At 50.8% G+C, this 18,117-nt stretch overlaps 1 protein-coding gene across 4 annotated transcripts in view; it reads left to right on the top strand.

Moving 5' to 3' along the window:
- The window catches only part of MGAT5 (alpha-1,6-mannosylglycoprotein 6-beta-N-acetylglucosaminyltransferase), a 369,059-nt gene that overhangs the window by 265,830 nt on the left and 85,112 nt on the right, over positions 1 to 18,117 (top strand). For all 4 annotated transcript variants that reach the window (XM_051849614.2, XM_051849612.2, XM_070071008.1 and 1 more), the window contains exon 11: positions 2,711 to 2,844. In XM_051849614.2, coding sequence (XP_051705574.1) covers positions 2,711 to 2,844 — 134 coding nt within the window. The remainder of the gene's footprint in view (positions 1 to 2,710; positions 2,845 to 18,117) is intronic.

Here is an 18,117-nt window from a genome sequence, read left to right as displayed (position 1 = left end):
CATATTACAAGTTGTCGTGAGAATAAATTGAGACACTGTCATACACTCAGCACGGAACTCAGAACATGCAATCAAACATCAGCTTTTTTTTTTTTTTAAGATTTATTTATTTATTTGAAAGTCAGAATTAGAAAGAAGGAGAGGCAGAGAGAGAGAGGTCTTCCATCTGCTGGTTCATTCCCCAATTGGCTGCAACAGCCAGAGCTGCACCAATCCAAAGCCAGGAGCCAAGAGCCTCCTCCAGGTCTCCCACATTGGGTGCAAGGGCTCAAAGACTTGGGCCATCTTCCACTGCTTTCCCAGGCCATAGCAGAGAGCTGGATAGGAAGTGGAGCAGCCTGGTCTTGAACCAGCACTCATATGGGATGCTAGCACTGCAGGTTGCAGCTTTACCCGCTATGCCACAGCGCCGGCCCCAGCTCTTTTTAAAGCCCGTGTATCTTCTGGGACGGAGCGATTACCTGCATCTCACTTGTGGGGTTTCTTTGTTTTACCTTCAGTATAAGTGTCTACTCTTTGAAGTCCTCCCCTCACCGCTCAAGTCTGTGTTCCCGTCTTTAGCGAGAGCCAAAGGGAAACTTGGCCTGCGATTAGATCTCCCTGAGGAGGGTGTTTCAGAGAACCTCAGCCTGAGCATATGGCTTTGGACGTGCAGTGCGCAGCATCTCGCACGCTGGGGTTAAGGCCAGGGCGCTGTCTCCACTTGTTAGCAGGACACGCCCGCTGAGAAGCCAGCCAGTCACCCGTGCTGGCTTCAGCCTGTACTGGTTCCCTGCTGGGGAATCACAGCGGAGTGAACCCTCCTGCTGATGGGGCTCAGGATCCTGTGATGAGTTCAGTCTTCCCTGGGAAGAGACGTGGGGTGTGTCAGCGCTGCCTGCGTTTCTCCTAAAGTCTCACCAGAGGTCCTTAAACCAGACTGTGCAGGTTGTGACACTCCGAGTTCCCTTCCCGTAAAGGGAGAGAGAGAGGGGTCGGTGCCAGGAGTCTGGGTCACCACTGAGACGGAGGGGAGCTCGTGTGTGCCGCTCCTTCTCCCTCACGGCGTCAAGGTAGCCCTGGTGCCGATTGCGTCTGTGGTGCCACAGATGCCTGATCTTCCTCACGGAAGCTTCTGGATCCCTCTCGCCTCTCTAGCTGCAAGCCAGGGCGATCTGCAGCTGAGAAGTGTGCACTGATAGGTGTTCTTGTTTCTCTGGGGGCATGTAGTCATTTTTGTTACAACTTAGCATAGTCTAAGTAAGTGTTCCACCTGCTACATAATTTTGTTTGTGGTTTCTTATAAAAAAGGGACTGGATAACTGAATTGCAGAAGCACTTATGTAAAGCACAAGGCTGTAACTACCACTTAAATTTTATGAAAATAAAAATCATGATTTGGGCTGGCACTGTGGCGTAGCGGGTAAAGCTGCCGCCTGCAGTGCCGGCATCCTCTATGGGTGCCAATTCGAGTCCCAGCTGCTCCACTTCCAATCCAGCTCTCTGCTATGGCCTGGGAAAGCAGTAGAAGATGGCCCAAGTCTTTGAGCCCCTGCACCCAATGTGGGAGACCCCAATGGAGTTCCTGGCTTCGGGCTTCAGCCTGGTCCAGCACTGGCTGTGTAGAAATCCAGCAGATGGAAGATGTCTTCCCTTCTCTGGTCCCTCTGTCTTTCAAATAAATAAAACTTAAAAAAAAAAAAAAAAGAATTCCCAAGTTTAAAGCATCAGATTCTAGTGCAGCACTTTTACAGTGAACCAGAAGTTGCACAGGGAGGCGTTTCCAGCTGCCATCAAGAAATTGGAAAGGTACCAAATAGATGAGCTTTCAATGCATCTCAAGGATCTAGAAAATCTGCAGCAAACCAGACCCAAATCTAGTAGGAGAAGAGAAATAATTAAAATCAGAGAAGAAATCAACAGGATTGAATCCAAAAAAACATTACAAACAATCAGCCAAATGAGGAGCTGGTTTTTTGAAAAATAAACAAAATTGAAAACCCATTGGCCCAACTAACTAAAAAACGAAGAGAAAAGACCCAAATCAATAAAATCAGAGATGAAAAAGGAAACGTAACAACAGACACCACAGAAATAAAAAGAATCATCAGAAATTACTACAAGGACTTGTATGCCAGCAAACAGGGAAACCTATCAGAAATGGATAGATTCCTGGACACATGCAACCTACCTAAATTGAACCAGGAAGACATAGAAAACCTAAACAGACCCATAACTGAGACAGAAATTGAAACAGTAATAAAGGCCCTCCCAACAAAAAAAAGCCCAGGACCAGATGGATTCACTGCTGAATTCTACCCCTTTACCCCACCTGGTTGCTGAATGCGGCTGCAGTCACATAGGTTGTGTGTGGTGCCCACTGCTGTTCAGAACCCCCGGGTCAGCCATGGTCCCTACAGAGTTCTGGCTGTGATGTGGCGGCTCTGGGTGACAGCCTGTCTGGCCTTGTACAGAGCAAGGAACACAGCTGAATGACGCTGAACCAGAAGGATTGTCCCCTGAACAGCAGGGTTTGCTTCAGGTTCATCTATCATGGGGAGAATTCTCCATGTGAAGGTTGTGCTGAGTGTGAGTGGGGGGGGGGGGGGGCGGGGAACAGGGGGGCAACGAAAATGGGCAGCTGTGTGAGATCACTGCATTAAGTTTGTCACTTGTTGCTGCTTCGTGCTAGTGGCTGCCTAACCGCCCTGATCTTTCCTTCCCACGTCAGCTCATACCCCAGACAACAGCTTCCTGGGCTTTGTGGTGGAGCAGCACCTCAACTCCAGCGACATCCACCACATTAACGAGATCAAAAGGCAGAACCAGTCCCTCGTGTATGGCAAAGTGGACAGCTTCTGGAAGGTGAGTCACTCTGTGTGTGTGTGTGTGTGTGTCTCACTAAGATGCTTGTTGGGTAATTTAATTTAACTTTGATCCAGGGAGTAATCAAACCAAGTGCCTGGGGCTTAATGGGATCTGCTCAGCAGTAAACAAGAATGTTGGCAGATTCGGCGGCTCAGCGCTTGGGTGTTTCGCCGCGTGCGTGCAGCGACCCGCTTCGCTCTTTGCATGTCAGAAGTGCATGCTGCAGTGTCTTTCGCATCTTGTGCAGTTGCTCTGGGTTTTCCGTCCATGGATTCAACTAACTACGGATGGAAAAATTTGAATAAGCAATGGCGTCTATGTCGGGCAAGCTCAGAGTTGTTTTGTTATCATTATTCCCTAAACAATACAGTGTAAGTGCTGCGTATAGAATATGTGCATTTTGTTTAGAATTTTTGGTAGTCTGGAAGTGACTTTAAGCATACAGGAGATGTGTGCAGCCTGTTGTGCAAATATTGTGCCATTTTATGTAATGGACTTGGGCATCTGCAGATTTTGGTTTCCATAAGCGGTCCTGGAATGAATCCCCCAATACTGGGGGACAACTGTGATCGCCCGTGAGGATCAGGGCCTCCAGGGGCTGGGTATCTGCACAGAGCCCTTTGCTAAGCAAGTCTTTTCCTCTGCCTTCTGGAAAGTGTTTTGTAAAGGTGAGCACTCCTTTCCCAGGATTCATCAGGCCTTCGCTTTCTTGGGGCTGTAACTGATACACATGTAACCTGGAAAGGGAGACGTCCCTGGGGCTCCCAGTATGCAGTTTGCTCAGAGAGGTCACAGAAGAAGCAGCCCTCCTGGCCACAGAAGGAAGCAGATTTTCCCGAAGCCTTGGGCTGCTGAGCCCTAGAGGGCGCCTTCATACCCTGGCACTGTTGCCAGAGTGCACCTGCGGAAGGTACCATAGGAAAGGAACCGGATTGGGTGTGGCCCGTTGACAGGTGATGCAAATCAGTCTATATGGCATGGCTACCTCAGTGGCCAAACTGCAGGATTTTTTTTTTTTTTTTTTGCGCCAGTGTTTTTATAGAACACATCTGTAGGATTTCAGAGCAAACTTGTTACTGAATGCAAGAATTTATCACTTGCCGGCATGATCGTGAGTGGGGATCTCATACTACATGTCCCCTGTGGAGGAAGATAGAGATCTTACAGCTGATGGCCACAGTGAGGTAGGGTAGAGAACTCTAATGGATTCTGTGGCCCCTGCCCAGGTTCCGATAAGGAAAAGCAGTGCTTGCCCTTCAGATCTGCAGTGTTGACTGTCCTAAAAGGGAATCGGCCTATTTCTAGAGAAGCTGATGTAACTTCAGATAACTGTCTTTGTTAGAAACAACCAGAATTCTGTTTTCCTTTGGTGCAAGTGTATGTCCCTCCCCAGAGAGACATCTGGCGATATCTAGAGACTGCTTGGATTGTCACGTCTGGGCAGTGTACTGCTGGTATCTGGTGGATGGAGGCCAGGGGTACAATCAGTGTCCTACAGTACACAGGACAATCCCTTGGGCACAAGGTATTAGTTGGGTCAAGCATGAGAAACTCGGACTGGTGAGTGAGAATTATTTCCTTTATAGATTATCATACACTTTGTGCTCTTAAGTGAAATGACTCTAGATTAACACTGACTCTTTAGGGTGCACCCATGAATTTATGCATCTTGGCTTATCTTGTAATAATGTGGCCTATATTGACAGCACATTTTTCAGCAGATTTTTAGCCCAACCCAAGTTAAAATGCCATATTGAGTATTCTCATTGTCAGCTGGGTTGTGGCATGAATAGTTTCAGGGCAATTTGAGCTCTTCAAAGGTACAACTCGCTTTTCCCTCTACATCTGCTTGAAGAAAATAGCTTGCATGTCCACATGGGCTTGACCTCGAAATTACATCCCTCCTGCTTTGGAACCAAGTGCAACCACCAGCTAGATGCTTCTGGCGACTGTACTATCTTTATCTAGAAAAAAAGTCAAAACAGTACGTCGGTTCTGAGAAAGCTTTTGGGTTACATGGTTTGTATAAATTAATACTGCCATTAAAAGGCCGGCTTCTTTGAAGACAGTCCGAGTCCCAGGAGCGACTTGGACTTCGCTCCAGCGACTCGGGATATGACCTGGAAATCTTCCTGTATTTTGAGGTGTTAACTCTGCAGGTGACCTCACCTGCGTACCGGGAGTCACCCAAGGGTTACAGAAGGCTCAGTGGCAGTGTGTCAATGTGTGTGTTTGCCTGAATGCTGAAAATCAGGGGTAGTGGGTCAGTTTGATTACATCATTCCAGTGTACTACGCTAGGAAAGAATGAAAACTCTAAAAATTTTCACGGGAATCCAGGATATCATCTCCAACTTAACACAGCACAGGATCCAGACGGCCCCATCTTGGGGTCTTCAGTGAACACACAGAACCTAGATGTACCCTGTGTATCCAAAATCGTGCCCCACGGGGTTTTTCCTAGCAGGAAGTTCTGGGAATGGTTTTCCCATCCCACATCTTTTTCTCCCTTCCCCCATCCTCTCTTGCCCCAGAGAAGAGACAGGGAAGAGAAAGGACACCTGGCAATGCTGGGAGGTTCAGGGTTGCAGCTGGAGCTGGTGGATGGGATGATTTTGGAAGACTCAGCTTCACCCTCAGATTCTAGGACTCATAGAAACTCTAAAGAGACCGTCTGTGCTACAGGTCCTCCTCCTCTCTGCCTCACCCTCCTAAGGGAAGCAGCAGCTTCTGTCCAGTGAGGCCAAATTCAAAACCCTTCATGGTCAGAGAATGGAGAATTAATCACCTTTGTGCAGAATAGGAGATTTTTAGAACAGGAAAGCTAAAAATCTATTGACATCTTGCTTAACGATTGCTTTAATTTCTGTGGTTATTTAAAAATAGCCTCATGAGCACAGTTGGAGCTGAGTGACGGTGGCCGACCAGTATTTTACCCACTTAGGGTCCCGCGTGATGTTCACGGGGGCTGCTGAAGCAAAAACAGCTGAGCGCCTCGCTCCGGCCTCCACATCACCAGCTAGGACCAGGCTTGAGCAACTCGAAAGCCTGGGAAGCGCTTTACAGCCCGGAGCAGTGTACCTGGAGGGGCAGGGGCTTGGGCAGGGAAGGCTTCTTCTTCTTTTTTTTTTTTTTTTTTTAATTTTTTGACAGGCAGAGTGGACAGTGAAAGAGAGACAGAGAGAAAAGTCTTCCTTTGCCGTTGGTTCACCCTCTAATGGCCGCCGCGGCCAGTGTGCTGCGGCCGGCTCATCGCGCTGATCCAAAGCCAGGAGCCAGGTGCTTCTCCTGGTCTCCCATGGGGTGCAGGGCCCAAGGACTTGGGCCATCCTCCACTGCACTCCCGGGCCACAGCAGAGAGCTGGCCTGGATTCTGTCCCAGTTGCCCCGACCTGGACTAGAACCTGGTGTGCCGGCGCTGCAGGCGGAGGATCAGGCTATTGAGCCGCGGTGCCGGCCAGGAAGGCTTCTGCAGAGTGCTCAGCATTCAGCTGCTGGCCTGCGCGTGACTCAGTCACCTTTCGTCCTTACCTTGGCTGTCGTGATGTTCATGTCAGGCTACTAGCTATTCGATCACTTTTCGCTATAATTCTCCAGCCTCATGTCCCATAAGTGTGTTTGCATACCTTGCTGTTCGTAGTCCCTGACACCTGGCACCTAGTGTGGAGCCGGCCTGGAGTGGGCAGGATGACACATACACACACACACAGGGTCCTTCTGCCCTGCTGTCTGGTTTGTTTGTCCAGGTACCTGCTGGGCCGTGTGGTGTAGTGATCAAGAGCCCAAGAGCTGAGTTTGGATCCTGGTCTTGGACAAGTTACTTCGCTTCTCTGGGCCTCATTTTTCGTGGCAGTGATACTAGGATTCAGTGGTAAATCAGTGAGTTAATATGTATAACATGCATTGAACTGGGTCTGGCCCACAGTAAGCCTAAATCAATGCTGGCTGCTATTATTGATGTCTAAATTAGGGGCAGCTGGCGGCAACATGGTAGGAATGGGTGTGTGTGAGACCTAGGCATTGAGCTTGTTTGGAACTGGGAGATACAAGCCTGTCCAGATACTCAGATCCAGTCTCCGAACTCCAGTCCTGAGGCCGAAGCTAGCCCACCATCTGGTTTTGTAACTGAACATTTTATGGAACACGGTGATGGCAAGATCATTGTCTCTGGCTGCGTTTGCACTAAAATTGTAGAACTGAGTCGTGTCAAAAGCCATGTGACCCACAAAGCCCAAGATATTTACAAGCTATGCCGTGCCCCAAGTAAACCAGGTCTCCCTCTGGGGACACATTTATCCACTAGTCCTGGGCACAGGTTCCAGCAGATGTCTTTCAGTTTGTAACAGGATTCTTTTGTTTTTAATTAATTAACTAGTTGAATCCAGAGAGAGACATCCTAGCCACTGGCTCACTCCATGCCAGGCTGAAGCCAAGAGCCTAAAACTCAGTCCACAGTCTTCCATGTGGGTGGCAGGGACCCAAGTACTTGAGCAATGACCTTGCAGTTGGGTTAGCAGGCCCTTGAAGCTGCATCAGAAGAACCCAGGGATCCTGATGAGGGATGCAGGCGTCCCAAGTGGCAGCCTCACTCCCACACCAGACGTCAACCACGTGCTTCGGGGTTCTTGATTGTTTGGCGTGTGATTGAGGCTGACAGACAGGCAGTACATGCAAACCTGAAGGGGTGACGTTACTAAAATCCCAGTTGTTGTAAGGACAGAGTCCCAGATGCCCAAGCCTGACGCCACCTCCTCCACGTTCAGCCAGAGTGTGTCTATTTGGTAACGAGTGCATTGATGATAAAAGAGCCTTGTGTGTCGTTGGCACTTCTGGTAGCCTTCTACCTAAGGTGGCGCATGCTGATGCCTCTTAAAGCAACCAGGACAATCGCAGTGTTCCTCAGCCACTCGGCTCTGTATTTGGAGAGATAGAGGGACTTGAAGTGGCGGAACCAGGACTGGGGTCAGGGCACTTGTCTGAGGAAGCAGCTCTTGTGCCCCTACTGTGGAGGGAGGTTCTGTGTGCAGAGCTGAGGGGGAGGTCCTCATGGGGACCCACAAGTCCAAGAGGACCCCCGGGCAAACACTGGCGCCTGGGCAGGGTGTCGGTGCTGACTGCTCACGGCGATGGCCAAGTCAGCAGTAGCCTTGTAGCCAGTTCTGCAGAGTGAATGCACTTTATCTGAGTAGCACAAAGAGCCCTGGGCTCCACACCCCAGGGCAGGGCTTACCCCAGCCTGCCTGGCAACCCCTGAAGTCGAGCAGTCGCCAGTGAACTTGAAAAGTTCCTTTTGATGTAGACCTCAAAGGCCGCCCTCACATAGCCCTCTTCTCGTCGGCCTGAGAAATCAAACCGCAGAGTTTTCAGAAGCAAGATGCAACTGCCTTCTCCTTCCTGTCCGACTGCACCCTCTTCTCCAGACAGCAGCAGCTGGAGCGATCTTTATAAAAATGTAAATTGGGTCATATTACCCCTGAGCTCGGACTCTCCGGGGGCTTCATGGTAAAGATACAATGTGGCGTATTAACTGTGAAATCCAGCCTCCGCAGCCTGGCTTAGCACCACCCCCCACAAACTGCCTACATCTGGTCCGAACCTACTATTCTCTTAATCCTGGGTGGTGGTCGCAGTGGCTTGTGTGCACCCTTCCCTGCCCCTAAGGGCCCTGCCACGCCTCTGCAGTGGCTGCTGCCTGCCCAGGCTCACCCTAGGCCCCAGGACCACCCTGTCCCGTACCACATGTCCCCATCCTTATCACAGCACCCTGTTCATCCTCTGTATGCCGTCTTAACCATTGTCAGTCATGTGTGTGGGTCTCTTCTGCTGTCGCTTTGGCCTCCTCAATGGGACGTGAGCCACAGGAATCATACCTCTGGGCTTATCCAGGTGCCTTACCCACTTAATAAAGTAGCTGTTTGACAAATGAGCAAATCGTCTCTGGATTTAGCTTGAATAGACTTATCTGGAGAAGCACTTGGAGTGCTTTTTTTTTTTTTTTAAGATTTACTTTTATTTATTTTGAAAGATTTACAGAGAGAGGTAGAGACAGAGAGGTAGGTCTTCCATCCGATGGTTCACTCCCCAGATGGCTGCAACAGCCGGAGCTGCACCGATCCGAAGCCAGGAACTTCTTCCAGGTCTCCCACGTGGGTGCAGGGGCCCAAGGACTTGGGCCATCTTCTACTGCTTTCCCAGACCATAGCAGAGAGCTGGATTGGAAGTGGAGCAGCCAGGTCTCGAACAGGCGCCCATATGGGATGCCGGCACTGCAGGCAGAGGCTTAGCCCACTACGCCACAGTACCAGCCTATAATTTTTTAATGTTTTTTAAAAAAGAAATCCATGCACAGGAAGGGTACTTGAAAAGTCTATGAACAATTATAAAAAATGCATGCATTTCAGGTTTTTACACCAAAATAAATTGGTCTTTTAATTTTGTGTTTCCACAAACTGTTGGAAAACTCTTGAAAAATGCAGACTAATCCACGCTGACAAAAGCACACTGATGGAGAGAGGGAGCTTGGGAGAGAAAGGCAAGAGGGAGAGAGGGGTCTGTGTACTGTCTGGGGTGCGGTGGCCATTTCATGGAGTACACATTTGTCAGCCGTTATAAAATCATATTCTTTAAAGAGGTGCAATCTGTTACATGTCAGTTGACTCAATAAAACTGTTGAAAAAAATGAAATTTGGCAAATAGCAGCCTGTAGAAATCTAGTCTTTGGCCCATGTTTGTGTAGCTTGCAAGCTCAAATGGTTTTTACATTTTGAATGTTATAAAAAAAATAAATAAAGCATCTATAGAAAAGAGCATATGTGTTCCACAAATTCTAAAATACTTCTCACGTGGCCCTTGGCAGGAGAAGTTTGTCCACCCCTGGTGAGATTAATAATTATTCTCCCATGTTTGTCAGAGCCCTGGGAGTCAAGGGGGAGGCTGCACACTGTGGGCCCTGCCCCTCACCCTCCACCCCACGAGTGGCTGTGACTTATTTGTGGCATAGACTTGATTGTTCCAGTACAAATGCACAGGGAAAGGGGGTTAAACTGCTTTAAACCACCAAAAATAAATCTGGGTAGTCTCTAAACTAGGTGACCTCTGAGTCTAAGACAAGTCCCATTCTGAAAACTGTAATTATCTCGCTCACTAATTTGGCTGATTTGGGCTTAGTTTAAATTAATGCAAAATTGGAAGTGGAAGTCATTTGGAGCAATGCTGTTTTATTTCATAGTAGGAATTAACTGCTCTTAAATGCATTGTTTTAATGAACTGCCGAAGACCTTTGTAATTAAGGAATGCACTGAAATCCTTGGAAAGAACACATTTGTGTAAGTAGGTTAAACCTCATCATCCTGTTTGTTCTTTAATCTACTGAGGCAGGCAGCTTTTTTTTCTTCCCAGATAATGCAGAGATAAACCGGATAAATGAAAACCTACCTTATGTCAAATTGGCCTATATTTTGGTGTGATGCAGCCAGACTCAGTTTTGTTGGATTTGCTGAAAACTGAGATGTAATCACAGATCCTGGTTCTGGTTCCATGCAGAAGAGTCTTAGGCGATGGAGTATCTGCCCCAGATTATTTTCCTTGGGGCAGAAGTCAGTGAGAACAGAGCTTGTCAGGTCCCTCTGAGAAGGCCCTCGCCAGAGGCAGGGCGGGGTTGAATACAGTGCAGAAGGCAGGGGACAACACTGTGCTCCCTCCACTGCCCCCTTGGCCCAAGACAGCCACTTACAAAGCTCTAGTCACCTGAGCCCACCTCGTGTCTGGCACAAGACAAAGTGGAACGTTTTCAAATTCAAGTACAAACTTGAGCCAGGCAGGGGCAACAGTGGGAAAATCCCATGCAAAATTCATCACTGGCCTTTAAGAGTCTAAGGGCTGTGTTCCAGCAGAACTTAAAGCACTTCTCAAAGCTGGCGTCGGCTGCTTGCTGACTGCGAGCTAACTCCGTGTAGTGTCCGCACAAGCGTGTTCGTCTTTGCTGAGGATGCGAGCAAGCACAGGAGACCCCGGGGCAGCCTTTACTCACCACCTTATCCTGGGGCGCTGCCCCCTGTTCTAGCATGCTTTCTGCAATCCTCTTCGACTCGCTGAGGCTTACTTGGGGACCAACAGAGAGCGCGTTGTCCCTGTTGGCCCGTTTTAGCCCAGCGGTGCTGCGTGGAGACCGCCCCCGGCATGTGGAGGCGCCCTGGGAGGGGCAGATTCTAATTTGAGCGGTGCCTCACGCTGGCCGCCTGTCCCTGACACTCATTTGCCCTCTGGGTCTCACTTCCCTCATCTCTAAAATGAGGCAGAGGACTGGATGTGCTTCTCTTTCGGTCTCGGGAGTTCCATGATTCTATAACCTAAACTCCTCCTTGGCCTTCTCTAATTCTGTCACGAGCAAGGGCGAGGAGGAGGGAGCCTTCATGACAACTTTATGGGCCATCAGAAATAGGGCAGAGCCAAGCAGGAAGCCTTAGGGGAAAGAGAGGAAAATTGGGCCAGCGGAGGCCCAGAGTCCCTAAAACATAACTGCCCGAGGACAGGATGGAGTTGCCACGGCCGGCCGGGCCTCCGCACACTTAGGAGAGACAAGGGATTCATCGAGAGGAAGCTTATGTCGGTCAGCAGTGTGGACCCTACCAAGAGTTGGTCATGGACTTGGAGGTGAGGCATAGCGTACAGAAGGAAGGGGCCGGTCCTTCGTGCTCACGTGAAACCTCCAAACATGGTGCCATCCCTGCTAACGAGTGGAATAGCCATCCCTTCCTGTCTCTGCACCCGTGAGTCCACGCAGATGCTTGGTTGCTGGGGTTCGATTCCAGCTGAGGCTGAGTAGCTGTGTGATTGCAGGGAAGCCGCTTTGGCTCCCTGTGCCTCTGTTCTCGCCCCCCTGTTAAGTGGGTGGTCATAGCTGTATAGAACAGAATCACAAGGCCAGCGCCGCAGCTCACTAGGCTAATCCTCCGCCATGCGGTGCCGGCACACCGGGTTCTAGTCCCTGTCAGGGTGCCGGATTCTGTCCCAGTTGCCCCTCTTCCAGGCCAGCTCTCTGCTGTGACCCGGGAGTGCAGTGGAGGATGGCCCAAGTGTTTGGGCCATCAGATCAGCGCGATGTGCCGGCCGCAGCACGCCGGCTGCAGCACGCCGGCCTCGGCGGCCGTTGGGGGGTGAACCAACAGCAAAAAGGAAGACCTTTCTCTCTGTCTCTGTCTCTCTCTCTCACTGTCCACTCTGCCTGTCAAAAAAAAAAAAAAAAAAAAAAAAAAAAAAAAAAACAAACAAACAAACAAAAAAAACAGAATCACAGGGTTCTTAGGGAGGTAACATGTTATCAAATACAGAAGATTTGGACAATGCCTGCTGTTCATTAGGGTCTCTATGGATTCTTTTCCTATTAATATGCTTGCCTAGGCCAAGTGCTTTTTAGGAGATGGATGTGGGGAGACTCAGCCTTGCTTTGTGAAAAGGTATTGGGGGGTCCAGTGCTGTGGCTTACTTGGTTAATCCTCCATCTGCAGTGCTGGCATCCCATATGGGTGCCAGTTCTAGTCCCAGTCACTCCTCTTCCAGTCCAGCTCTCTGCTGTGGCCCGGGAAGGCAGTGGAGGATGGCCCAAGTGCTTGGGCCCTGCACCGCATGGGAGACCAGAAGGAAGCACCTGGCTCCTGGCTTCGGATCGGCACGGCACGCCAGCCATAGCAACCATTTGGAGGTGAACCAACGGAAGGAAGACTTTTTCTCTCTCACTGTCTAACTCTGCCTGTTAAAAAAAAAAAGAAAAGAAAAGGTATTGGGAAAAACAGGCATGTTTGGTCAGAAGTCTTCCTTATGCTGGGAGAGCGGGGCACTGAAGGAGTGGCAGACACCGAGGTTTGCTTTGCATGGCCCAGGGAGGGACAGGCACTAGGCTGCAAGGGGACTTGCTGAGCACTCTAGGAATATCTGTGCCGTCCAAAGATGAGCTGAGCCGCCTGCAAAGCCACTGAGCCCCTGCTGTTGCCGGCAGAAGGGGTGGTGGCAGAGCTTTTGAGACCACCACTACCAGTGCCAGAGGATGTCAGGCCCTGTGCCTTGTAAAGCCCCTGGCGACCCAGACATTCTGTGTGCGCAGAATGATGGGTGGCGAAGGGGCAGGTGCTAAGGAGACAGGAGGGACCCTGTCCATGGGCTTGCAGCCATCAAGAAGGTGGTTGCCCACCTTGCTGGTATCAGGATACAGCTCTGTCCCCGAAGCAGTGGGTGCTGTCTCAGACCTGGCGCCCTGAATCGACCTCACCAGCGTTCACATCTAGCCGGCATGATACTTCTTAAATGGGGGAGTTTGCCACTTGGGAAGCTTTACCTGCAAAGCCAGAATCACCAGCCTCTTTGGAAAATGTAGACGGTGCAACAAACTGCACTCTGATTCCCTCCGTGTCCTGAGTGGGCTGGGGTTGAGTGGTGGCTGCCCCCAGAGGTCACTCCAGGGGTGCCAGCCCTGGGCCCTCTTTCTCCGATCTCCATGACCCATGTGAGTTTCCCTAGTTCTTGGAGAAGGACTCCTTTGGATGAGAGGGATTCCTTTGAATATGGGTGAAGTTTCCGAACAGACTTTGAATGGCGCAAAGAAGGCTGGGTTTCTCCAGGGCAAGTTACCCTTCAGTGGCCTGTGTGGTGGTCTGACAGGTTTTTAGGCGTCAGGCTGGGTGGAGAGGAACACGAAGGTCCCCTTTGTCAGCATGGACCTCCAACAGGAGCCCTGGGTCCCTGACACCTGTGTATGAGACCGAAGGTTTTTCTTCTTTCCAGAGCCCAGCCCTGGCGTGCGCTGCCGCTTCCTCTGCCAGGTGGGCCTTGCCATGGGACCAAGTTTTCTCCTTTGGGGTGGATGGGCGGGGTGTGTGGCAGTCCAGCCTGCATCTGAGACCTTGCCCCTTGTGGCTTACTGCTCCTTTATAATGTGATAAAGACTCTTTCCCCGCTGCTGGTGAAAGCCCGGCCTTGGAACCCATCCGATAGAAACTCTGATGGCAGCGGCTTCAAGCAGTGCTTGGCTGTAGGTCTGGGCAGGAAGTTCCCAGGGCTCTCTGGAATACCACTGCTGTGTGGGAGATTGGCCAGGATACTCAGCCCGTGTTCCAGAGGAAAAGCAGGAGATCTGAAGTTCATCCTTAGAACCTAGGCTGCCGTTAAGAAACGAGCCTGATTCGAAGCACCACTGGGGGCCTGTGAGCATCCAGGAACCAGGGCCCTGCTCTCGCCGAATCTCCAGTGGGGGAGCCTAGGAAGCTGTATGCTCAGTGAGTGCTCCACACAGCCAAGAGAGAGAGCCTGTGCTGGTAGCCACTAACTTCCCTAGATCAGAAAATCCTTAACATAGGCGGGGTGTGGATTCTGTATAGCCAGCAACCACCCCATGCTGTAGACGGTACTGGCTCTGTCCTTGTTAGACCATGCTTCCTCCTGTGCTCTGGGCCATGGCTTCCTCTGCCAGGTTGCCCTTATGATTGGAACACTAAGGCTTCCCAAGACAACTAACCAGCTGCATGACCTGTCCCGCACAAGAGCCTGCCCCTTATTTCCATGGTGATGGCCAATCACCTACATCAATCCATGCAAGGTGCAAAGAGCTAATAGAGGGTCCAGTGACTTTCATCTGGAATATCCTCAAAACCCAAGAATTCAAGCAACATTTTGTATGGATTTTAGACATTACCAGGCCCTTCCTTGTTGCCTCATGGAGTATGTGTTAGTCTTACAGGTAAAGAAACAAATCCTTAGAGACATTGCAAAGAAACTTTGCACCTGAAGGTCTGATAGTTGACTCGATTCTGTTGCTTTCACTCTCTGACTTCAGTCCCTTGAAGAGGCCATGCATGTTCCAGCGGTTTGAATGGTGAATGAGAGTCTTGGGCTTTGTGTCAGATGACAGGAAGTTACAGAGGCACTGGAGGGGCCTGGAGTTGGGGAGTAGCTTTCTTTATGTCCCTCGTGAGAGCCACTAACCCACTGGCCAGTTGCCTACCCCATGGGTGACCGGCAGCTCTCCCGGTGGCAGAAACAGCGAAGTGCAAAGGACTGCGCTGGGCCAAGAGAACCTATCAGTGTTGTGGGTGGAAAGAGGCCCCCGGTGCTCAACAGAAGGTCCGCGGTAGAAGCCAGGACTGGCGTGGGAAGCAGGAGGTGCAGGCAGCCAGCAGATGTCCTGAGGGTGGGGTGCTTCTGGAAGTTTCCAGAATCGCTGCCTGCCACTCGCATAGCACTGGGATGAGTTCATTCCTAGCTCTTAGTAAACACAGCTGTTGTGGTTGTAACTTGCCTCGAGGCGTTTTACTATTCCACCAACCCGCACAGTTTGGCAGCCGGTATGGGAACAATGGTGTTGAGGGATGGGAAAAGAAGCTGCTGTCAGAGGGAAGAGCAGTGGCTGCTGGCGGACAGACGCCACTGAGCAAGTCCACGTGCGTGCAAGCTGTGCTGCTGGCGGGGGCCGGAGCATCACCCATAGTGGCCAAAAAGCCTTAGGGATGCAAGCAGTGAGCAGCCCTGAGACGCCTGAAGTCATCCCAAAAGAACTGCGAGCTGAGGCCATTCCAGTGAAGAAAGGGTTAATTACCATCATCCCTGGAGGGAGACACAGCCTGAATAGAACTTCCAGCCTCTTGATACACCCAGGTCTTCTGGGGCTGGGCACAGATTTCTACGAATGAGCTGCCAGTGTTGACTGTGGTATGTATCTCCTAACTGGAGCAGCATTTAAAGCACAGCTCCTAGGAGGGGATGTGTTGGATGAGCATTCCAGGCGTGTGGAAGCCGGTGAGGACATGCCTGGAGGAGGTGGCAGCAGGTGGCTGTGCTGGCAGGAGCCCGTCATGTCCTTAGTGATGTACTAGAGCCTGGCAAAGCTGGCTGTACTCCTTCGTGGTTTCCCATACGTCTCCTTGCACTGTCTCAGCACTGTTGGTTGGGTATCCCTGGGTGTGGAGGGATGGCCATTGGCACTTGCACCTTCCCGCCTCGAGGCAGACTTTATAAGGGAAGGGGGACTTGAGTGCCTGCGTTTGGTCCAGGGATTAGAGTCCCTGCGGCTGCCTCGGCTTCATCCTGGGAGAATAATAGCCATCCCCATCAGCCTGCTGGAGGCTCAGCCACACCTGCAAACGATGCCTGCGTGTGACGGCCCTGTGGTCCTTACATCAACCTCATTTAGAAACTCAGCCAGTAGAGCAAAATCATAGCAAACAGGGTAAATAGAAATGTGGGTTTCTGCCTGTTGCCTCGAGAAGAGAGCCTTGTGGAAGTATTTCTTGAAAATGCAGGTGGAGAAGCAGTTGCTAACTCTAGGAACAGAATTCAAATGAGCTGGTTGGATGTGTTGGGCCTGTGGAGGAAATTTGACCTCTTTCCTGCGTCTGTCTACGCTGCCTTGAGAGCAGGTGGGTGAAGCATTACTAAGTGGCATCCAGGTGGCTTCCCAGGCCAGCTGGAATACTGAGCAGTAATTTGTGTTAGAAACTGAGGTCCTGAGATTTGCCCTTATAGAACCTTCTAGATCAGTACAGAGCTATTGTCACTGAGACCTTGAAAGAGAACCCTGCAAGGATGGAGCTTGTCGACAGACATTTATGTCAAAGACAGAGATTGGGAGAAGACATTGCAGCACTGAGCGTTCTTTGGAAGCCGAGCCCATTGTTTTATTACAAGACGAGGTATTATGACACTGGGAAACAGTGATAAACCAATTTGGAAAATATTTAAGTGTAATAACGTGTGTGCATCTAAAATCACGTTTAGCATCTATATTCAGCTTTAGACTTTAAGTAAGAATCACATATGCAGCATATGCTTGTGAAATCTGGCTGCGGCAGCGCAGCCCCGAGTACTGAGTGAATCCATCTGTTCCTCTGGACTGGATAAAGTGGGACTCCTGGGCCGGCCTCGTGGGACAGCGGAGCTGCAGGGAACACCGGTGCATTGCCTGTTGAATGGATGTTTTCTTAGCTGGCTGTCCTGCGCTCCTGCCCTTTCAGTTCTCTTCTTTACCAGATGGAGCTCCGTAGACCTGATGATGAGGGTAACCTGTGAGTGCATCCTCTGTGCAGGGAGCGGCATTGACAGTGACCAAAGTCAGCCCTGTCGAGACAAAGACCAGAGGCAGGAAGAGGCCAGGTGATCCCATTGCTTAAGACTTAAACTGAGGTGTGTGCTGTGGCCACTGGCCTGGATTCAGAGGCGTGGACCGTCTCTGGCAACTTATTCCTCTCTGTCCCGCCCAGCATCCCAAATCCTAAGAGCCTGAGTGGCAGAGGACAGATTTCAAGGGAGAGTTCTGAAGGGTTCTGTGTGGAGACTTGAAATCCCTTAGGATCTTTGCGTTGAGAATCAGTTACAAGGACGCTGCGTGGACGTGAGGACCTGCAGAGAGGGTCTGCCTTCGTGGGCTTGGAGAGCCAGAGGACACACCTGGGCAGGTGAAATCAGAGCACATCCCATAAGCCCAGGGGCGTTTTGAGGGGCAGACAGAAGTGGAGGAGGTGAGCTGGTGATGGTTTGTGTTGGGTGGGGGCAGTCGCATCTGATTCTTTCATCACATGGCACACAGTTCCTCAAGGGGAGCAGGGGGGTCTCCGAAGCCAGGCATTTATTGCTTTGTAATTTGTTTTTCATTTGAGAGACAGAGAGGGACAGGGCTCCTATCTGCTCGTTCACTCCCAGTGGCTGCAGCGGAGTCAGAACTGGAAACTCGATCTCAGTCTGCTACATGGGCGGCGGAAACCCAATTCCTTGAGCCCTTGCCACTGCCTCCCAGGGTTCTGCGTTAGCAGGAAGCTGGAGTCAAACCCAGATGCTCCGATCTCTGGTGCAGATGTCTTAACCCTCTTCCTGAATCCCTGCTCCCTGGATCAGGGATTTTCATCCTCTGTCCAGGCCGCTGGGGAGTTGCGTGGGCGGCGGTGAGGGGTTGTCTTGGTACTACCCGGAGGGCTCCATGTCAGGGGCGGAGTAGAGCAGAGCATAGCGCTGTTGGTCCAGGCAATCTGTGATCAGTGCCAGTCCTCAGATTCAGCCGAGGTTTGGTTAGGCTTCCGGATGGTACTTGGACAGGAAAATGTTAGAGAGGCAAGGGTTTCCCAGCGGTCCCTGAGGGCAGTGCCATTATTGGCATTTTACCTGCAGGAAACCGGGCTCTGGGAGGCAGGGCTGTGAACCTGCTGCCAGAGAGAAGCTGTGTCCTGCACAAAGCCAGCCTTCTCTGCCCTCCCCTCCCCTCCCCCTCTGCTCCCTTTCCTCCCGCCTCTTTCCT

Source organism: Oryctolagus cuniculus, chromosome 3 (assembly GCF_964237555.1).
Source record: "Oryctolagus cuniculus chromosome 3, mOryCun1.1, whole genome shotgun sequence".
Classification (NCBI taxonomy): Eukaryota; Metazoa; Chordata; class Mammalia; order Lagomorpha; family Leporidae; genus Oryctolagus; species Oryctolagus cuniculus.
Note: the sequence above shows the minus strand (reverse complement) of the source record. Positions and strands in the feature narration are given on the sequence as shown.